The sequence below is a fragment of the Molossus molossus genome, unplaced genomic scaffold, assembly GCF_014108415.1.
Source record: "Molossus molossus isolate mMolMol1 unplaced genomic scaffold, mMolMol1.p scaffold_m16_p_12, whole genome shotgun sequence".
Taxonomy (NCBI): Eukaryota; Metazoa; Chordata; class Mammalia; order Chiroptera; family Molossidae; genus Molossus; species Molossus molossus.
This window is the reverse complement of record NW_023425347.1, coordinates 67,287,226-67,309,937: the sequence shown is the minus strand read 5'-3', so window position 1 is coordinate 67,309,937 and position 22,712 is coordinate 67,287,226. Positions and strand designations below refer to the sequence as shown.

General features: G+C 47.3%; 1 protein-coding gene across 2 annotated transcripts; it reads right to left on the bottom strand.

Annotated features, from left to right (window-relative positions):
* Positions 1–16,680: 16,680 nt before the first annotated feature.
* On the bottom strand, positions 16,681–21,901 carry DMRTA2 (DMRT like family A2). Of its 2 annotated transcripts, none has more exons than XM_036256332.1 (3): positions 21,573–21,901; positions 19,518–20,081; positions 16,681–18,256 (listed from the first exon to the last, which is right to left on the bottom strand). In XM_036256332.1, the coding sequence occupies exons 2-3, from the start codon at positions 20,071–20,073 to the stop codon at positions 17,196–17,198; spliced, it is 1,617 nt and encodes a 538-aa protein (XP_036112225.1). In that variant the 5' UTR covers positions 20,074–20,081; positions 21,573–21,901; the 3' UTR covers positions 16,681–17,195. The 2 variants fall into 2 exon arrangements, with proteins under 2 accessions (XP_036112225.1, XP_036112224.1); XM_036256331.1 differs by having other exon boundaries at positions 16,978–18,256; positions 21,569–21,788.
* Positions 21,902–22,712: the final 811 nt, after the last annotated feature.

The window sequence follows — 22,712 nt, the reverse complement described above, 5'->3', positions numbered from 1 at the left end:
GGCAAATGATGCCCCAGCTTCTCCCTTCATTCGTTGCCAGCATCCTTCACCATCCTTGCTAAGAGGCAAGCAGAACACCAAGACGTCAGTGTTCTGATGGCACAGAGACTGTGACAGCACCAAAGGGGGATAACTCAGCCTGTCAGGACCAGGAAGACTCCCTGGAGGAGGTGTCACCCAGTTGAATCTTGAAGTTTAGGAAGGCATTTGCAAGACCTAGAGAAGGAAACCATTCTAGATGAAGGAAAGTGTTCGTTGAAAGGTGGGGGGGGGGGTGAAGACGGGTCTGTCTGGGAAACTGCAAGTGGCTTTGTGTGGCTGGGACAAAGAACAGGGCTCAGAAGGGAGGAAGAGCAAGGAGGGGCAGGATCACGAAGGAGCTCTGTGCCAATCTGAGGTGTTCACACCTCCTTGGCACTCATTTTTCTCCTCAGTGGAATGAATGTGAGGCTCTTGTAAAGATCAAATGTACTGATGCACGGGAAGATCTTTATACAACCTCTGGCATTTCACTGGCCCTCAGGGAACAGTAGCTACTTTATCCTGAGAACCACGGGAAATCCCTCCAGTATTTGAAACAGCACAATGGCAAGGCCAGGGAGGAGCTGTGATCAGAAGGGAGATGTTGGCTGCCTGTCCTGGAGGTCGCCGGTGTAGTTCGCAAGCCTACGAACAGCTCCTTCTGTCCCTGCCTGAGAGCTTCCTGCAGTGCTGGAGGCTTCTCAGCCACATGCAGGGCAGGCCAGGAATGCTGAGGAGCTCATGCCCAGGAGCAGCCCTCAGCCAAGGAGCAGTGGTGTCCACAGGTAAGAATTCCTGCTTCTTAGACCTCAGTGGGACAGTTCCAAGGAGTGTTCCAGAAGGTCCCCAGTTGAACTGAGCTCCAAGTGAGTTTTCCCCATTTCCTGTCTCACTTCCACACCTTCACTAGGCCTCTTTAGGGTCACCTCCCAAATAAACTACTGTCATCCCAAATCTTCTCTCAAGATCAACTTTGGAAGAAACTCAAAGTAGTTGGTAACAGAAATGACCCTGGAAAGCGGACCTTGGGAGAAGATTCTAGAATAAAATCATTAGCTAGTTGGCAAAAGAAAGAATCCCATTTTTTCCCAAAGTTAAAAAAAAAAAAACTTTGGAAACACATTTTAACATTTCCAAAAGTGTGAACTCCATAGAAGTTCAAAAAAGATTGTATAAGTCACAAATAAGGATTTGGGATTAATATCTTTGATTTTTACCTAAAATGCACAATGCTTACCAAAAAAAAATAATAATACTATGCATCAAATTTCACATTTTGTTTTACTGTTCTAAATTTTAAATACAAATACAATCTTCCAGAGGTCACAGGTAGTAACAGAATTAACTCAAGTTCTGATTCTATCGTTACACTCGCTACACTATCATTATTTAGTTACAAGCTGCTGTTTAAGCACAGGACTGTGCGGCCCCACAGAGGTTGGAGTAACAATGAACAAGCTCCAGTGATTCCAAACTTTAAGAACATAGTCTTGAAACAGATGCATGTAGCTGAGTCTGCGTAAGTTGGGAACTGACTGTATGACTTGGTTTCCTCTGAATTAACTTCCATGTAGAATGCAATGTTTATTAAAGGATACGTGATTAATCAGTGATCACTGGGTTCTGGTTCCAGTTAAGAGAGCAAACACATTCCACCCTGTATCTCCCATTGTATGCAACAAAAATTCCAGAGAGAGCACATGGAACAGTTATCTGAGGACCCTGAAAAGTAAATAATAGCAAGCCCCTATAACTAATAAGTCAGTTTAGCAAAGTTGCAAAATACAAGCCTGCATACAAATAGCAAATGTATATCTGTATAATAGCAAAATTTTTAAATAGCACTTACAATTAGCCCCCAAATGAAATACTATACTTAGTATAAATATAACACATATTCAGAATCTGTATGCTAAAAACTATGAAGTGCTGATGAAAGAAAGGAAAGATCTAAATGGAAGGAGAGACATGTCATGTTTGGGGGTTGGAATACTCAATATAGTTAAATTTTCCATTCCCCCTTGAAACTGAACTTGATCTATAGACTCAACACAATTCCATTCAAAATCCCAGCAGGAGTTTTTGCAAATATAGACAAACACATTTTAAAATTTATATGGCAAGCCAAAGGAACTAGAATAGTCAAAATAATGTTGAAAAAGAAGTATAAATTTGGAGGATTCATGGCATCCAATTTTATTTTTTAAATTATAGTTTACTTTCAATATTATTTTGTATTATTTATCAGGTGTACAATACAGTGATTAGGCAATCATATACTTTACAAAGCGTTACCCCCGGTATTTCTAGTACCCACCTGGCACCATACATAGTTATCACAATATTATTGCCTGTATTCCCTATGTTGTACTTTATGTGACTATTTTGTAACTACCAGTTTGTACCTCTTTTTTTTTTAATCCTCACACAAAGATATTTTTCCATTTTGTTCAGATAGAGTTGGAGGAAGGGGGAGAGAGGGAGAGAGAGAGAAACATCTATGTTAGACACACCCACTGTTTGCCTCCCACACAACCTCAACCAAGGCTGGGGACTGAACCACAACTGAAGTACATGCCCTTGACTGGAATCGAACCCACAACTCACTGGTCCACAGGCTGATGTTCCAACCGCTGAGTCACACAGACCAGGGCCCAATTTGTACTTCTTAATCCCTTCACCTCTTTCATCCACATCCACACCCCTCTCCCCTCTGGCAACCACCAGTCTGTGTCTATGAGTCTGTTTCAATTTTGCTTGTTCATTTATTTAGTTCTTTAGATTCTACATATAAGTGAGATCATATGGTATTTATCTTTCTCTGACTGACTTATTTCACTGAGCATAATACCCTCGAGGTCCATCAATGCTGTCACAAATGGTAAGATTTCATTCTTTTTTTATGGCTGAGTAATATTCAGTTATGTATATGCACCACCACTTTTTTATTCACTTGCCTATTAATGGGCATTTGGGTTGCTTTCATGTATTGATTATTGTAAATAATGCTGTAATGAACATAGAGGTGCATAAATTCTTTCAAATTAGTGTTTTAGTTTTCTTCAAATAAATCCCCTGAATTGGAATTGCCTGATCATAAGTCAGTTCCATTTTTAATGTTTTGAGGAACCTCCATACTGTTTTTCATAGTGGGTGTACCAGTCTGCATTCCCACCAACAGTGTATGAGGGTTCCCTTTTCTCCACCAACACTTGTTGTTTATTGATTTATTAATGATAGCCATTCTGACAAGTATGAGGTGATATTTCATTGTGGTTTTAATTTGCATCTCTCTGATGATTAGTGACATTGAGCATCTTTTTGTATGTCTGTTGGCCATCTATATGTCCTCTTTGGAGAAGTGTCTATTCAGGTCCTCTGTCATGGCACCCAATTTTATTTTATTTATTTTTATTTATTTATTTATTTTATCCTCACCTGAGCACATTTTTCCATATTTTGTTCAGATAGAGTGGGAGGGGGAGAGAGAGAGAAAGAAACATCGACATGAAAGGGACACATCCAGTGGCTGCCACCCGCACGACCCAACCATGGCCAGGGACAAACTGCAACCGAGGTATACGCCCTTAGCAGGAACCGAACCTGGGTCTCTCTGGACCACAGGCCAATGCTCTAACCGCTGAACCAAACCGGCCAGGGCATGGCACCCAATTATAATATTTACTATAAATCTACAGTAATGAAGACAGTGTGGTATTGGCAAAAAGATAAATACATAACTCATTGGAAGAAAACAGAGTCCAGACATACATACACACGAATGTGGCAATTAATCCTTTGACAAAAATGCAAATACAATTCAATAGAGAAAGAATAGTCTTTTCAACAAATAGTGTTGGAACATTTGGTCATCCATATGCAAAAGAATGAATTTCAACTTAAACTTCATGCCTTATACAAATATTAGCTCAACATGAATCATAGCTCTAAAGGTAAAATGTAAAGCTATTAAAATTTTAAAAGAAAGATAGGAGAAAATCTTTGTTAGGCAAAGTGTTTTCAGATATAATGCCAAAAGCACATTCCATTAAAAATGGATAAATTAGACTTATAAAAATTTAAAACTTTTCATCTGTGAAAGATACCGTTAAGAGAATGAAAAGACAAACTAAAGAGTGGAAGGAAATGTTTGCAAATCACAAAGAACTTGTATCCAGAATATATAAAGAATGCACAACATTCAACAATAAAAATAAGATAAACTACACCCAAAGCAATAATAAAGAAGGAAATAATAAAGTATAGAGTAGAAATTAATGGAATAGAGCATAGAAAAACAATAGAGAAAACAAAAAGGAAGTTGATTTTTTAAAAAGATTAACAAAATTGACAGACATTTAGCTAGACTGATCAAGAAAAAATACTGAAGACTCAGATTACTAAAATCAGAAATGAAAGAAGGGACTTACGACTGGCCTTACAGAATATTTTTTTTTTAATTTATTTATTATTTATTTATTTATTTTTATTAATTTATTTATTTTTTATTTATTAATTTGTTTTTGTTACAGATGTTTCTCATTTTTCCCTCATTGACACCCTCCTCCCCTTCCCCCAACTCCATCCCCAGCTTTGTTGTCTATGTTCATTGGTCATGCATACATGCATCTAAGTTCTGTGGTTTATCTCTTCCCCTCAACCACTCCTCCTCTGAGGCTTGTCAGTCTGTCCCCACCTCTGTCTCTGGGTTAATTTTGTTCAGCAGTTTGTTTAGTTCATTGTATTCCACAAATAAGTGAGATCATGTGATATTTGTCTTTCTCTGCTTGGCTTCTTTTGCTTAGCATAGTACTCTCCAAGTCCTTCCATACCATCTCAAAGGATAAGAGATCTTTCTTTCTTACAGCTGCATAATATTCCATTGTATATATGTACCACAGCATTTAAGGGAGAATCAATACCAATTCTTCACAAACTCTATTTCAAAATATATCCCAACTCATTCTACAAAAGAATCATTACCTCGATACCAAAAGTAGACAAAGACATCACAAGAAAATTACAAACCAATATCCCTTATGAATATAGACAAAAAAATTCTCAACAAAATATAAGCAAACTGAATCCAACATACAAAAAGTATGATACGTCATGACCAAATGAGATTTGCTCCAAGAATATGTTGGTTTTAAATCCAAAAATCAATAAATATAATACAGCATATCAATACAATAAAGGATAAAACCATATGATCATCTCAACTGATTCAGGAAAAGCATTTGACAAAATTCAATACCACTTCATGAAAAAAAAAAAAAACCAATAAACTAGTAATAGAAAGGAACTTCCTCAACCTAATAAAGGGCATCTACAAAAAATGCACAGCTACCATATATTTAATGGTAAAAGACTAAATGATTTCACCCTAAGATCAGGAACAAAACAAGGATGTTCAGTCTTACCTCTCTGTTCACCATTTTGTTGGAGATGCTAGCCAGGAAATTTAGAAAACAAAGTAAAATAAAACACATCCAGACTAGAAATGAAGAAATAAAACTATTTCTGTTTATAGATGACATAATCTTGTATAGAATAACTAAGGAACCCACTGAAAAAACTATTAGATCTGATAAATGAGTTTAGCAAGAGTACAGGATACAAGATCAATATACAAAAATAAATTGTATTTCTATACATTTACAATGAATAATCCAAAAATTAAATTAAGAAAACCATTCCTTTTATAATAACAATAACATAAAAAAAATAAAATACTTAGGAATAAAATTTTAAAAGAAGTACAAAACTTCTACTCTGGAAACTACAAAACTCTGTTGAAAGAAATTTTAAAAGACCCAAATAAACAGAAAGATAACCCATGTTCATTGATCAGAAGGCTTAATGTTATGATGGGAATATTTCTCAAATTAATCTACAGATTCAACACAATCTATGCCAACTTTCTGACCTCTTTGTAGAAATTGACTATCTAATGCTAAAATTCTTATGGAAATTTAAGAGACACAAAATAGCCAAAGCAATCTTGAAAAAGACAAATAAAGTTGAAGGACTCACACTCTGCAATTTCAAAACTTATGGCAAAGCTACAGTAATCAAAAGAGTGTGGTACTGACATAAAAATAGAGATAGATCAATAGATAGAACCAAGAATCCAAAAATAAGCCCTCACATTTATGGTTGAGTGTTGACAATTCAAGACAATTCAGTGGGATAAAGAATAGTCTTTTTGACAAGTGATAGGGGGACAATTAGGAATCTAGACGCAAAAGAATGAATTAGGACCATTACCTCACACATATATGAAAATCACTCAAAATGGATCAAAGAGTCAATGTAAGAGCTAACACTGTAAAACTCTTTGAAAAAAATACACAGCTGTAAATTTTCATAACCTTATTTTAGGTTGTGGTTTCTTAGATATACATCAAACACAAACAATAAAGGGGGAATAAAAAACAGATAAACTGTACTTTACCAAAATTAAAAACTTATGCTGCAAAAGACACCACCAAGAAAGTGAAAAGACAACCTTAGACTGGAAGAAAACTCTTGCAAATTACCTAGCTGATGAGGGGTCTACATATAAAGAATTTTTACAATCAACAGTAAAAAGACAGCCCAATTACAAATGAGCAAAGGACTTGAACAGACATGTTTCTACAAAGAAGATACACAAGTGGTCAAAAATCATATGAAAAGATGCTCAGTATCATTAACCATCAAGAATGAGCAAATCAAAACCACAAGGAGATACCACTTCCAAATAATAACAAGTGTTGAAAATGATGTGGAGAAATTAGAATCCTATTCCAGTGCTGATGGGACTGTGACCTGGTTGCAGCTGCAGTTGAAAACAGTGTGGCATTCCCCAAAAGGTTCAACATAGACTTAAGATATGATCCAGCAAGGCCACTCCTAGGCATATAACCAAGAAAAATGAGAACGTACGTTCAGACAAAAGCTTGTACACAATTGTTCATAGCAGTATTATTCATAAAAGCCACAAAGTAGAAACAGCTCAAATATTCATCAACAGATGAATGGGTAAACAAAATGTGATATATCCATGCCATGTGATAATATCCAGCAATAAAAAGGAAGAAAGCACTGATCCATGCTATGACATGGATGAACCTTAAAAAATGCTAAGTGAAAGAAGAAGAAAAAAGATCACATGTTGTTGAATTCCATTATATGAATTTTCCAGAACAGACAAATTTATATAGACAGAAAGTAAATTAATGACTCTATGAGGTTGTGGTGTTTGGGGAAAATGGGTAGAGTCTGCTAGTGGGTACAGAATTTCTTTTGGGGATGATAAAAATGTTCTAAATCTGATTATGGTTATGGTTTCACAACTTTGGAAATATACTAGAAGTCACTGAATTGTACACTTTAAATGGGTGAATTATATGGCACATAAATTATACCTCAATAAAGTTATTCTTTTAAAATACTCAGTTGTGCCCTGGCCAGTTTGGTTCAGTGGTTGGAGCATCGGCCCACAGACCAGAGAGTCCCGGGTTCGGTCCCCGCTAAGGGCGTGTATCTCGGTTGCAGTTTGTCCCTGGCCCTGGTTGGGGTCATGTGGGTGGCAGCCCGTCGATGTGTCTTCTCACATCGATGTTTCTCTCTCTCTTCCTTCCTCTCTCCCTCCCGCTATATCTGAAGATAAATGCAAAAATGTCCTCAGGTGAGGATAAAAATAATAATAATAATAATTTAAAAATAATAGTAAAATAAAATACTCAGTTGTAAAAGAACCAATGTTTTAAAATGGGCAAAATATTTTAACATATTGTTCCACAAAGAAGATATATGGATGAAAACTAAATACATGAAAAGATGCTTAGGATGATTAGCCATTAGGGAAAGACTAATTAAAACTCCAATAAGATACCATCACACTGCTCTTAGAATGGCTTTAAAAAAAAAAAAAAAAAAAGAGTGAGACAAACCAAGTTCACTGATATGGCAACTCTCACAAGTTGTTGGTGAGAATGCAGAACAGTACAGCCCCTCTGGAAAGCAGTTTGGCAATATCTTTTAAAGTTTAACATTTATTTACCAAATGGCCTAGCAATGTTATGCTCAAGTGTTTACCCTAGACAAATGAAAACTTAGCACACAAAAGCCTGTTCATGAATGTTTATTGCAGCTCTATTCATAGTCACCAAAAATGAAACACAACCCAAATGTCTTTCAGTGGTGCATGGAGTAACAAAAGGTGGACCAGCTCGACAGCTGAACACTAACAACAATAAATGGGAATGAACTACTGACACAGCCACAACTTTGATGAACCTCAAACGCATTATGCTGAGTGAAAGAAGCCAGGCTCAAAAGGCTACATACTGTACGATTCTATTTATATAACTTCTGGAAAAGAAGAAACTGTAAAGACAGAACAGGTCAGTGGCAGCCAGGAGTTAGAGGTAGGGGAGAAGTTTTTATTTTTTGGTTTTAATTTTTTTTTTCTTTATTGATTTGAGAGAGAGAGGAAGGGAGAGGGAGAGAGAGAGAGAGAGAGAGAGACAGAGAGAGAGAAAGAGAAACATCAATGAGAGAGAACATGGATTGGCCTCATCCTGCCTGTGGGATTTGGCCCACAACCTGGGCATGTGCCCTGACCAAGAATCGAACCAGCGACTTCTTAGTACATGGGTCGATACTCAACCACTGAGCCACACCAGCAGAGTGAGAAGTTTTGATTATAAAGGATCAAGCAGCACAAGAAAATTTCTGGGGTGATGGAAATGTTTGGAATCTGATTGGGATTTGAACACAAATCTATACGTGTCTAAACTTTTACAAATGTGTTATGAAAAGAGCCAATTTTGCCCTGGCCAGTTTGGCTCATTGGTTAGACCATCGGTCTGCAGACCTAAGGGTCTCAGGTTCGATTCTGGTCAAAGGTATGTACCGGGGTTGCAGATTCGATCCCATCGGGGTCCTGCAGGAGGCAGCCAATTGATGTGTCTCTCTTACATCAATGTTTCACTCTTTCTCTCTCCCTCCTTCCCTTCCACTCTCTCTCTAAAGAGCAATAGAGAAATATCCTCAGGTAAGGATTAACACGCTCACAAAGAAAAAGCCAATTTTGCTGTATAATTTAAAAATAAAGCAATCATTTCAGATAGTATATTAATAAATATTTAAATAGATTTTATATGTATATATATCTGTATACACGTGCACACACACATGTGTGCACATTATTTAAATTCAACAATCAATTGTTTCGAACTTTGACCACCAACAAGAGTTTTTTGAGGTGAGTGATATTTTATCTCTGAGATTGTTTAGAATTGCTAAACTATGGTGGTAATTTCAAAAGCAGACCAACTTGTAGTTAGTATTATTATTGTTTGTTTGTTTCTTCTTTAATCCTCACCCGAGGATATTTTTCCATTTTTCTTCAGTGGAAGGGAGAGAGAGAGAGAAAGAAACATCAATGTGAGAGAGACACATCGATTGATTGCCTCCCACATGACCCCGACCGGGGCCAGGGACTGAACTGCATCTGAGGTACATGCCCTTGACCGGGATCAAACCCATGACTCTTTGGTCCATGGGCCAATGCTCTAACCACTGAGCAAACTGGCCAGGGCTATTATTATTGTTTTAAATTCTCTACAAAGAATGCACTCTCTAGCCCTGGCCGGTTTGGCTCAGCGGTTAGAGCGTCCACCTGCGGTCCAGAGAGACCCAGGTTCGGTTCCCGCTAAGGTCATGTACTTCGACTGCAGTTTGTCCCCGGCCCTGGTTGGTTGTGCAGGAGGCAGCCACTTGATGTGTCCCTTTCGCATCAATGTTTCTCTCTCTCTCTCTTCCTCCCTCTCCCTCCCACTCTATCTGTACAAAAAATGGAAAAATGTCCTCGGGTGAGGATAAAAAAAAATTTTTTTAAGGAAAAAAAAGAATGCACTCTCTCATTGCTCACTCTGAGGAGGTTGGCTCATGCCCCCAGCTCTGGTATGCCACTCCCTTCTGTGGTTCTGGAATAAAACCCCTTAGACATGAAGAAACTGGCACTGGCAGCTGAGTGACTAAAAGGTCCAAGGGCCGTGAGTGGGACTCTGACAGTGTGTGCTGTAGATCACCAAATCCCAGTTTGTATGTATGTGTGTGTGAGTAAATAAATAATTCCCCAATGGGGGCAAGGGGGTACATTTTAATATGTATTAGATATCAGGTAATATAAAGGAATTGTTTAGTTCTGTTTTTTTACTTTATTTTTATTATTGACACTATTACAGATGTCTCCATTTTCTCCCCCTTTGCCCACCTCCACCCAGCGCTCGATCCCCCATCCCTTCCGGCCTCACCACACTGTTGTCTGTGTCCACGGGTTATGCATACATGTGTTTGGCTAATCCCTTCACCTTTTTCATCCAGCCCTCCTCTTCCCACTCCCCCTGACAGCAACACTGATAGTGTATTAATGATACTGTGGTTTTGTTAGAAAACGTTTCATGCTTTAGAGATGCATTCAGTGGAACTTCACAAAATCTGTGATTAACTTTTAATTCTTCAAAGAAAAAATTAGGCAAAGCAAATATGACCAATGTTAATAATTATTGAAGTTATGTGATGAGCTTATAAAGATTTATTATACTCTTCTTTCTACTTTCTTAATAGCTTGAAATTTTTCATAATAAAAGGTTTTCAAAAATTAAAAATGCATCAGAAAATCCCAGAAATACTGAGTTTCTTAGTGCCAGAGCCAATGAACCATCCCGCCATAAGTTCCCACAGCCCTATCATGGTACCTCCCGCATGAATTTGAATCAAAGCCTAAAGGATACCAAATTCTTGTCCCTCGGAAAAGAAAAGGAAAAAGGAAGTAACATGCTTCATAAAGCTTCCACCCTAAATTGCTAAAGGTTAGCAGGGCTGAAAGGGACAAACGTTCAGCTGTCCCAAAAGCTCGGTTTTCCCGCAGGCGGCCCTACTTGCTGCAGAAGCCTGAGGACGGGCTGCAGGGAGGGTGTCAACTCTCTCTTTTTAAGTCAGTATGACATGGATGTCAGTCACTCGCAAAGTGTGGAGTCTTGTCACATTCCTTGACCTATAAGGTGAGGTCACAAAGGGCCATGTAGCTTTTACTTTGTTCACTGGGACATCTGCTCTTGGAAGTCTGAGCCAACATGTGAGAGTCTGATGCCCTGAGGCCACCATGACAGAATGGTGACATGCAGTGCTCCAGTCAATGGTCCAGCTGAGCCCAGCTTTCAAGGCATCTATGCAAAGGCACCAGACATGTGAGTGGCGTTATCACCCTCCAGACCAACAAACCTACCAGCTGAGTGCCACCATGAGATCTCCATCACCACTACGTAGAACAAAAGAATGGCTCAGCCATGCCACATTTTTGACCCACATAATCATGAGATAATAAAATAGTTATTTTTTTTAAGCCACTAAATTTGGGGTCATTTGTTATGCAGCATAGTTAACAGTGACAGGAAGCCAGAAGGTGTGGCCTAAGCTGGGCTGTGGCAGATGCAGTTTTTATTGGGGCCTAAATTTTAAGAAAAACAAGTCATTTGATCATGTGCACAAAGTGCAAGACCTTGTAAGGGACCTGTACAGATGATGAGTCCTGAACTTTAAGCTCCATTGGTGCCTTGGGAGAGGTGAGTATGATTCTCAAAGTGGAGGAAAACGAAAGCACCGTGCAGAGGAAGCTGCGTGGGCAAAGAAGCAGGAAAGTGCAGTGTCTGTTAAGTGGCTCTGGGGAACTCAGTGTAGAAAGCAGGAACATGGGGAGGGCGGATGGACAAGTGAAAGAAGGGAGAAGAACCACTGAACCTAAAGCTACAGTTAGTAGATGGCGTGGACAGGTTGATAGCAACCTACCTGTACAGGTGAGGAACCCTGAAATTTAAGCTTCACTGATGTCATGATGACAGGCTTCCCAGGATCCTGCCCCAGGACAGTGATCTTTACAAGGTGCAAAATTTTTTTTTTTTTTTATCCTCACCCGAGGATATTTTTCCATTTTTTGTACAGATAGAGTGGGAGGGAGAGAGAGGAAGGGAGAGAGAGAGAGAGAAACATCGATGTGAAGGGACACATCGAGTGGCTGCCACCCACACGACCAACCAGGGCCAGGGACAAACTGCAACCGAAGTACGTGCCCTTAGCGGAAACCGAACCCAGGTCTCTCCGGACTGCAGGCCGACGCTCTAACCGCTGAGCCAAACTGGCCAGGGCTAAGGTGCAAAATTTTAAGAGACCAATTTTAACAGACTAGCCTTCTTGGAATGAACAAAAATGTGAGAGGCAGAACTCCAATATCTGGGGTCTTAACACAACACACACACACACACACTCTGTAGCCTCCACTGAAGGAGTCTTGTGTCCATTGCATGGCAGGGAGGGGAACTGATGGGCCACTTCATCCCTTCCAAGGCTTTGCAGATACCCACATGCTGACTCTTTCTACTCTTTGGTGCCCACACCTAGAGGCCCCACAAGCCCCTCAAACTCTATATGTCGAACACTGAAATTTTTCTTCACCCTCCAATCTTGTCTCCCCTCCAGTGGCCCACAACTCTGAGTATCTCCAGCAGCGAGTCACCCAGCCACACCAGATTCAGCGCTGAGTCCTCCGTCTGGCTTAGCCCCTCCATTGGATCAACAGTGGAGAGTGGTGCTCCCAGGAGTTCTTGAAGCCAACCTCTTCTTTCCTTGTCCCCGCTCCCACTGATTATTTTTTGGTGCTACCATCTCTCACGGCTCCTCCTCAGAGGGGTTCAACCATCCCCCTAACAATCTATCCAATTCAAATGCACATGTCACCAGGCAATGCTGTCAGTGGCTCCCTCCTTCTGAAACCCAGGCCCCTTACCCTGGTGCTCCAGGTCCTCCATGATCTGACCTCTGACTTCTGTCCCACCCTGTCCCTCTCTACCTGTTCCTCCACACAGACCCTTCACCAACGTCCTGCTGTAAGTCACAATGCTGTCCCTCACCCTCCAGGTCTCAGGTGCAGCCTCACCTTCTCTTGGAAGCATCTCCAGAACCCATACTCGTCCTTCTGAGGACCCCTTTCTGTGGCCCCTTGCTCTGGGCAGGGCATCTCCCATAACCTGTGACACTTTGGAGGATTTACAAGCAGAACTTGCTCCAGCCAGTCAATCCCTCTGAGGTGCTTACTCCTCTGTGAAATGGGACAATACCCACACCAAAGGATCTGAGAATGATAATGAGCACCTAGTAATTAGGCAGTGAGCTAAGAGGTTTTTGCACATTATCTGATTTAATCCTCGAAGCACTCAGAAAGGCAGACATTACTCTTAGCCCCTTGAATTGAGGAGGACACTGAAGTGAAACGTCCTGCCTAGCTGGCCTTTCTGTGGGCAGACAGACCTCCCTGACCTTGGCCCTGATCAGTGCACCCTCCTGCTGGTTGAGTTGCCTCTGCAGCCCCACCACCCTGTGAACTTTGAGAGGGTAGAAATGATACCTGTTTTGCACAAGTGTGTATCCCAAGCTCTTAGAACTGGGTTTTGCACACAGTGAGTAAATATTCGTTGATTGAAATTATCTGTGAACGAACAGACCCAGTGAGTGACAGAGCCTGGATCCCAGCTCTTGGCTCTTTCTCACCCACTGAACGGGATCCTGTGAGGAGTGCTTAGTACAGAAGCTGGCACCCAGTAGACAATCAGCAGAGTGTAGCTGCTGCTATTGTTATGAAGGCAGAAGAGGAGGAAAAGGAGGAGGGAAGGAAGAGGAGATAAATAATTTTAAAACAAGTACGACCTGGTGAGTCCGTCTCCCAACAGTCGGAGCTTCCCCACTGGATTCAGGCCCAGTTCTTCCCAGGTGCGTCCAGCAGGCAGGGAGAGTTTGGAATAAACATGGGTAGTAGAGGCTCCATCCTACCTTCCCCTCCCCTCCCCTCAGAAAAGAGGTGATGTTCCCACCTCTGTCCTCACCATCAGGGGTGTGAGCACCACCTGCAACCTCCACCCCAGGAACCCAGTCCAGGCCCCAGCCACCCCCGCATAGCTCCTCAGCCAGAGGCACCGACTCACCCGTGCCTCCTCCCCCCCCCCCCCCATACTCTGCCACCTAGCAACCTGGCTGGAGTGTTCTGGGTTCCGATTCTGGCTCCTCATAGCCTGGATGTGCGACTCTGTGCTGGTCACCATTGTTCTCTGAGCCTCAGTCTTCCTGACAGCTCAGTGGCAGTGGGGTCAGAGGTGCGCGTGGGTGCAAGACTTTGCCAGGCATCAAGGCTGTGACTGACGCCTTCCATCAAGGCTGGGCTTCCATTGCCGGTCCTAGGCCACGAGATGCTCTGGGCAGGGAGGAGAGGAGCCTGGAAATCCCACTACTCCACTCCCTCGAATTTCCTCCACTAGAGTCATTCTGACCTCTACCCAAGACGCTGGGTCAGGAGCCCAGACCACGGCCTCTCGGGATTCTAGGGAAAAGCCGCTTTCCTGCTCTTGGCCGCATGGGTACCTGGGAGAGGGGTTTCTGCAGAGTTCCCCGCTATGGGCCAGCAGAAATCTCCTGGAGAGGAGAAGGAGATTCGGTGCAATGGAACAGTAGAAAGGAGAGGAGAGCCAGAAGACCTGAATGGTTGGACAAGTCCCTAAACCACTCAGTACCTCAGTTTTCCTCCTCTGTGAAATGGAGCTGATAATAAACAACTCACTGGATTCTTTGGGGTGTGCTGTGAGAATGAACTAAAATCTACGAAGCTCCAGGTGTTCTTGAGAATGGGGAACACGGACTCACAGGCCGCAGCCCTCTGGTCTGGCTTGAGCACCAGCAGGAACCAAAGAGCTCCAGGAGGCGCAGTGCAGGTCCCTCCTGAAACCAAGAAACCCAGACCCGTCTTAGGTTCACTGGGTGAGGGCAGAGGCCGGCAAGGGGAGGCTGGAAAGCGGCCGAGAGAGGCCTGGAGGCCTCCGGGAACCTGGAGTGGGAGGAGGGCGAAGGAGGCTGGAGAGGGCGTAGCGGTGAAGGGCAGGAAAGTTCTCACTTCCAGACGCTCTCTGCGCCTTCTTCTGCCAGATTCTACGTCTCAGTAACTCTTCCCTCGTTCCTTTCTCTTCCCTCCCTCTTCTCTCCGTCCTATCTTCCTTCTTTCTCGCACCATCTCTCTGGTCCATATCTTTCCTCTCTCGCTCCTTCTCCCCCCACTTCCATCTCATCGTCACCCTCGCACTTTAAAACCAAACAGCCAAACCCCTTTCCAATTAAAGTGGAATTAGGCAACTCAATCAAATTAGTTCCCTATTAAAGCCCTTCTTTATTAAACCGTTTTCTTGTCCTGCTATTAAGTTTCACCGCCTGGCGGAACTCGAGCCGGCCCCAGAAGTTTACCTTGGGATGTCGTCGGGGCCAGACTAGGGGAGGGGGCACCCTGTTTCCCGGAGAGGGGGAGTCACTCTGTCGGGAGCGGGATGGACTTGGGAGGAAGGGGTGGGCCCAGGAGCCGCTAATTTGCTGGGCTCGGCTGGAGGAGGGAAGTAAAAAGGGTGCGGAGTGAGGGCTGGTTGGAAGGCGCATCTCACCTCCATTCTTGGATTACACTGCTCGAGCGGAAGCAGCGCCCCACTACCCAAAAATAACACCCAATAACACCCAAAATAACTCTGACAAAACGTCTTCCCTTGCAGCCTTTCCTTCCCAGCTGCTGTCTCTGCCGCCCCTGGTCCATAATCTCTCTGAGAAGGGAGGCGTGCAGTGTACCACCGGGGCTGTGCCCAAATCCGCGCCCAGGTGAGAACCAGAACCCGGCTGCCAGCCTCGCAGGATTCCGGAGAAGGTTCGCGATCTGGCGACCGGGGACCGAGAGCACTGGCAAGGCGACCCGGCCGGAGTGGGAAGGACAGGGGTCCCCGATGCGCGGCGGGGCCCGCTCCTCCCGGAGTTCTCAGCCGCGGGGCCCTCCCAGGCGCCACGAGAAGTTTCTTCGCCCCGCATCCCCGAGGGTCGGGGCACCAGCCCAGACTCGGTCAAGCGTCTCCCTGGCACCGCGGCCTGAGCAGGAAATCAAGACCTTTTCATTCCCGCTGCCCGAGCGGGACGGGATTCTGTGTTGTTTTCTTAGAAAATAACATTTATTTCTAGCTCATGTCTATCGAAGGAAAGCACACAGTGAGCCATTCCCTGCAGCAGCGTTCGCCGCTGGCCGCCCTTCGGCTGAGGCGTTTGGCGAGTCCCGGGAGGAGGATGTGGGCCCTCGGGAGGACGGGTCTGGCTCAGTCACACGTCGCTCTGTTCCTGCTTCAGTGCGCACCTTGACCGCTCCTTAGGGAGAGGCCCGCCCAGGCAAGAGGGGCAGGTGGGCAAGACTCGTCCGAGTTTACAATATATTCCGTCTGTAAAACCTGATAAGTACAATGCGCGCATGGTCTAACTTTTTCCATTTTATCCTGTTTTTCTTCCTTGTTTTTGAAAATTTTCACGTTAATACCGAGGTCACCTACAGATTACAATTAATAACTTAGAATTCCATTTTATAACATTATACACTGGCTTGTATATATATATGTATAGATTATATATAGATTTATACATATATAAAAACTCACACTGCACCAAGGAAACCCATGCTTACCGGCATAAGCAACAAAGAGAGCGACAAATACCGTAATGAGGAAAGTGCACCGTATAACTTGTTTCCTTTTTTTTTTTTTTTTTTACAATTGATATCGATATATAAGTGTGTCCCAAAGACTCGACTCAGTGCCATGAGATTTATACATCCTAAATTTATATTTGTTAGAGCAAATATTTAAAATTCTTTAAAAGGAGGGGGAGACACAGAAGACAGACTCAGACTATCCTGCCGTTTATTTAAGCGCAAGGGCGGGCGGGATGGGCGTAACTTAAACGAGAGGCAGGAGCGTGCGCTTCCGGGGCAGCCTTTGAATTCGCAAGAATTGTCACTTTTGGAAGGGCTGGGGAGCCTTAAGGAGGGGGTCGGGAGGTGAAGATCTGGGCCGCGCACCTCCTCGGAGAACATCTGCGTTTGTAGCTGCTCCACTTTGCTCAGCTCTTCCCACCCACCCTTCAAAAAACAAAACTGAAAACCACCTTGGAGCGAGACGACCCCAGCCGGGGTGCAGAGCGCGCTCAGGGCGAAGAGGGGCCGGCGGCCCGCAGGGACAAGGCTGGGGTCCCTGCTTGGGGGCCGCCCAACTGCCGGGCCCCTCACCCTACTGCTTCTCAGGGGCGCCATTGACCATAGGCCCGTACAGGCCGCCGCCGTAGGACGGCTCCTTGTGTACAGCGGCGGCGGCAGCAGAGCGGTCGCGCATGAGATCGCTGAAGGCGTAGTCCATGGGCGGGCGGAAGCCGAGTGTGGGCACCAGGCCCGCGGTGGAGTACGGAGCCATGAAGGCCAGGCCGCGGCTATGCGCCGCCGCTGCCGAGTAGGCCAGGCGCAGGGGGCTGAGGCCCAGCGGCGCGCCCAGAGGGTAGGCGCCAGCGTCGGCGCCGAAGTGACTGGCGTTGGGCTGCAAAGGGGAGAAGGCCGAGCGGCTGCTCAGCGAGCCCAGCGTCCCGGGAGCCATGGAGCCGGCTAGCAAAGGTCTGTGGTGTGGGGGTGCGGCGGGGCCGGCCTGCAGCGGCGCTGACAGCCCGGGTCCCCCGGCGGCGGCGGCGGCGGCGGCGGCCGCAGTGTCGACACGGCTTAGCCACCCGTCGTCCGCAGCTGCTACTGCAGCCTTATCAGAGGGCGCGGTGGGGCCGAGGCCGGCCGCCAGGCCCCCGCGGTGGTGGTTCAGCACCTGCTCGATGGCCTGCACCACGTCGCCGCCGCAGCCCTGCAACACCAGCTCCAGGACACCTCGCCGGTGGCCGGGGAAGACGCGCGTCAGGATATCCAGCGGCGTCCGCTGCCTTGGACCCGGGCCCCCGCCCAGCCCTGGCGCTGGCGGGGCCTCTGCCTCTTCTCTGTCGGCCTCCGAACCGGATTCAGAGCCCAGAGGGCTGGCAGAGCCCGGGCTGTCCTCCTCGCCGCCGCCTCCGGGGCCAGCGCTGCCAGGGCAGCTGCCTCCTGCCTCCTTGGAGGCCCGGGTCAGGGGCGACCCAGAAAAGGACTCGCCGTCGCCATTCTCGGAGCCCGAGCCCGGCCGCACCTCCGGGGATGATGTCCCGGGACCCGAGTCTGCGCCGTCGGGTGATAAGGGCTTCCCGGGTGGCGGCGGCGGGCTGCCTGGACGGCCTGCTTGAAGCAGCGCCTTGGGGAACAGGTCAAACTTCTGTAACTTGGCCTCTGTTGGGGGAGAAAAGAGGATGTAAAGAACAGTTAGCAGTGGGGAGGCGACCACACCCATAGCACCCCAGCCCTCTGCATCCCAGTTTCCTTTCCCAGTGAGTCCCATAACCTTCATTCCGTGGACTCCAGTGCCCCTCTTTCTTGTTGTCTACCATTCCTTCCTCTCTTCGTCCCTACAGCCCTCTCTTCCCCTGCCCCAGGAGCACTCTCTTTCTGTACCCATAACCCCAACCATCTACACCCTGTAAACTCAGTGTTCAGTGGCCTTCTTCCTAAATCTGTGCCCTAACACCTCCACCCTTATTCATCTTCCTAGCCCTGCCCTGCCCTGGAAAAATGACCTGGCCCTGGGTTCAAGCAGGAGCCAACATAACTTCCACCTACACCACACACTGTATAGAAGAGCCCATCTGTGATTCCAAGAGCCATCCCAGGCCTGGGTGCCCTCTGGCCCTGGGCAACATAGACTGTAAAGGAAGGGGCCTTGGGCATCTAGAAGATCCCAAATCTCTCTACAGGCAAAAATAAAGCCCCCATTTCTAAGCCATCCTTTCCAAAATTAAGACCTAAGAAGTTCTTGTTTCTCAAGCTCAGAGCTGAGAGGGCCCCAGTGGCGCCCGCCTGATTTCCTCCCTCCGCAGAAAAAGCCACGGGAGTTTTGAAGGGTGGGGCGAGGCAGGGAGTAGAGGGGTAGGAGGAAAGACCGTGGAGGGAAGTGAGAGCACGTACTCTGGGAAACCTGGGACAAGTGGGGAAAGAAGCCAGAAAGGAGCAGGGAGCGACCTGCGGTTGTCCAAGGAGCATCAGGAACCCGATTAAAGGAATCACAAGTGGAAAAGAAATGAATTGTCTTCAATACCTAGAGAAGGAGGTGTGGGGCGCAGGGGGGGCCTTGAAGAGGATCGGATTTCTGAAGAGAGTTGGGAAGTAGCGGGGGAAACTGGCATGTGGGGAAGCACAGAACGAAGGAAAAGAGAAGACGCGCCCATTTCTGCGCTGGGGTGAAGACCCAGCAAAGTGAGCAGGGAAGCTGGAACCTGTCTGTGTGGAGGAGATGAGCCTAAAACGTTCACAATTGGGCCCGCGGTGAAAGACAAAGGAGAGTTTACATATTTATGCCCCGAATCGGGGGCTAGGTGCGCGATGAACTCTAGCAGTCGGGACGTTTGGAGAAGGAGATACAACTCTTTCAGTACTGAGTCAAGTCCCTGGGCCCTGTCCCTGCTCCCCTCTTCTCCCGGCCTGGCCGCGCTCTCACCTGAGCTCCCGGCGCCCGCTGTGCCGCCTCCGGTGCCCGCGGGCGCTCCGGCTCCCGGCCCCCCGCCGTCGGCGGCGCACACGGAACCGAAGACCTCGTAGGCGGGTCGCGGCGGGATGATGCCGTTGGCAGCAGCCAGTGCCAGGCCCTCGGCTGTGCCGTAGAGCAGCTGTAGCTCGCGCGCCTCGTTCTCTTCCTGCGCCTGTTGCCTGCGCAGCGCCACCTGCGCTGCCATGACGCGCTGGCGCTCGGCGATGAGCGTGCACTTGGCGCACAGACAGTCCTTCCACCGGCAGTAGCGCTTGTGGCCCTTGAGTGCAGACACCACGCCGTGGTTGCGGCAGCGCGCGCACTTAGGTGTCCGCGGGTACTTCTCCGCAGCCCGCAACAACAGCGGAGGCGCCCGTAGCAAGCCTCCGGCCACGCTTACCGGTAGCGAAGCGGCCGCCGCCGCCGCTGCCGCCACCGACGCCACAGATGCCACGGGCGGCCCCGTCGCTGTCGTCGCTGCCGTCGCCGCGCCGGGCACGTTGGGCAACTCGGAGCGCAGCTCCATGTCAGGACCTGGCGTGGAGGACCGTAGGAAGGGGGGAGAGACTTGTGGTGAGAAGTGCACGGTGCGCGAAGCACACCTTCTAGAAACCCAGGCTTAGACAGGGAAATTTCGGCCGCAGGAGTTTTGGCTACTGGTTGTCAAATTTGGAGGAGGTGCCGTTGGAACCCCCTTGTAAGGCCGAGCTCCCCATCCCCACCCAACTCCTACCAGAGTTCTTATATCTGATTTATGCGCTGGGTGTGAGATTTCGTCTGAATCAGTGGTTCTGCTGGAAAAAAATAAAAAGTTTGAAAGTCACTGGTTCAGATGGATGTAAGGAGAGTCTGAAAAAGAAAATAGTTTAGCTTCACTGGGGTGAGACGGGATAGAGAGAAATGCTTGTTTGATGGGACTTGTATTAGAGGGAAATGTTTGACCCAACAGACTGATGCCAAGACAAAACAGGAACATCCGAGGTGAAATTTACTCGTGGAAGAGTGAAAAGGAGAGAGAAGGAGAGTTGAACTGGTCGGACTGGAGTTTTTGGTTTGTTTTTGCTGGTGGGAGCAGGAGAGTTCAAGAGAAAAATCGGTAACAGAAAGGATAGCTCTAGGAAGTGGAATGAGGGTTAGGAAACAACTCAGGGGCAAAGTTAGGCCCAGGAGCCCCAGAGACCCGTGTAAATGTGGGAGCTACAAGCTCCGTGGTGCAGCTCTGCATAGAGTGGGAGACAAATGGGTGTGGAGCTGAGTTTAGGAAGCCTAGGGAAGACGTTTAAGGAGAAAAGTCAGATGAAGAAACTTTGGGTAGGCAAACCCAGCCCAAAGATCAGCTAGCTTGAGATCGACGAAAACAGCTGACATGGGTGTCTGGGTCCCAGGGTGCGAAAGAGAGGGGTGTGCTTGAGGGAAAAATAAAAAACCCCGCAGGCATAGGCTGGGGTGGGAATGGAGAAAACCTGTGACACAATTATAGACTGGTAGAGTAAGTAGTCAGGAAGGAAAAAGCACCCTGCAAAAGTTAGGTATTGCAGGAGGCAGATCCTTACCACCTTACCCTGCCCTCTCCTCCCCTCCGGTTTAGGCACCAAGTCGTCAGACACGCCCTCCCCAGCCTAGGGCCTCGAGGGACCCCTCTCGGGCGCAGATTCCTGCGTTCTGGTCTCAGAGTTGGGTTCCTGGGATTTGAATGGCTTAGCAGGCAGCGCCGAGGCAGAGGAATGGCCTCTGGAACTAGCTTAGAGCGAACCCCGGCGTCCCACCTGAGCCGCGGCTCCAGAAGGCCCAAGCAGGCACAGCTCCGAGCTTCCCCCACAGCTTCCTAACCCTGCCAGAACCCGGGGCCGAATTCTCGTGTCACCGTCCGACGATCCTAGACCCCACCCCTCTCTACGCGCGCTGCCTTTTCCTTCAGGCTCCTGGGGCCGCACTGTCCGTAAGGCCAGCGTGACCTGGGCCTGGTGAACAAGGGCCACAGGCCGGGCCACCTCCCTTCCCTCCCTGAGGCCCTCAACTACCTGCCTTGGGCTCGGGGATCCTCCTCCTCGGCTGGCGCTGCACGCGCCTCCCAGCTCCGCTCGCGACGCTGGCGCTCTTAGCCTCTTCTCTTTGCCCCCTGGCTCCTTATCTGACCACGTCACCCTCCTTCAGTAACCATGTCCGAACTTCCGGACCCCCTCAGAACGCTGTGTAGTCCAACCCTTCCGTCTGAAATTGGAGCCGGGGGACCGTTTAGGGACCGTCTGGCTGGAACCCGCGACCGGCCCTCGGCGCGCCGCGTCCCCTCGCGGAGCGCGCCGGTCGCTGCGCACAGCCGGGCCCCAGTTGCCCGGCGCCGCCAGACTCTCAATGAGCCACTCGCCCGCTCTATTGTTGCTCCTTAGGGCTCCATTAGACAGACTTGGACAACAATGTGGCGCCTGCCATTGGCCAGGGGAGGCAGACGGCACTCTGATTGGCCGGACCCGCGCCCGGGGAGCCTCGCATTCTACAGTGTCCGAAAGATTCGAAACTCCAAAGGCTCCTCTGAGTGCCTCCGGGAGGGGAGGGGGCGTGCCAGGGAAGGAGTGGAGAAAAGTGGGCAAGAAGCAGCGTTGAAAATATCGTGACAAGTAGTTTCCGTGCTCTGGAGAGCGTGTGAATTATGCCTAATTACCGTGTCCGGTGGCGCCTCTACGCAGACCTGTGTAACCCCTCGGCTTCTGGGGCGCGGGCTCTGCTGCGCTGCTCTCTCACTTGACTCCGGGCGCTTGGCAAGACCGACTTTCCCAAGTGGCCCTGGCGTCCCGGGGCGAGATGGGGGCAGGTGACAATTCAATTACTGTGGTCGGGGTGGGGGGTGAAACGGGGGTGGAGAAGGGAGGGTGTATATGGCAATGCCAAGACTATTTTCCAGCTTCCTTCCGGCTGTTTCGGCGTGCTTCCAAGTCCGATGCATTTGGGGTAGTCAGGGGCTGGTTTTGATTTTTCTGCTGTCGCCTTTAAAACGCAAGTTATTTAAAAAGTTCTGGTACGACAAGGCATCACGAAAGGTATGTGTGGTTACTAAGGATTTGTGTTTTTAAAGTGGAGCCTGGAGAGAAGAAATGAGATTGCGCTTCTGGTCCGCGCCGGCAGCGTCCCTTGCGCTTTGCGCCTTTCCCCTCTTCACCCCTCCCTAAT

Excerpts from the sequence above, each read along its gene's own strand:
- DMRTA2 (XM_036256332.1), bottom strand. The coding sequence starts at position 20,073 with ATGGAGCTGCGCTCCGAGTTGCCCAACGTGCCCGGCGCGGCGACGGCA. Across the intron at positions 18,257-19,517 it reads AGCGGGCGCCGGGAGCTCAG|AGGCCAAGTTACAGAAGTTT; the intron begins GTGAGAGCGCGG and ends CTCCCCCAACAG.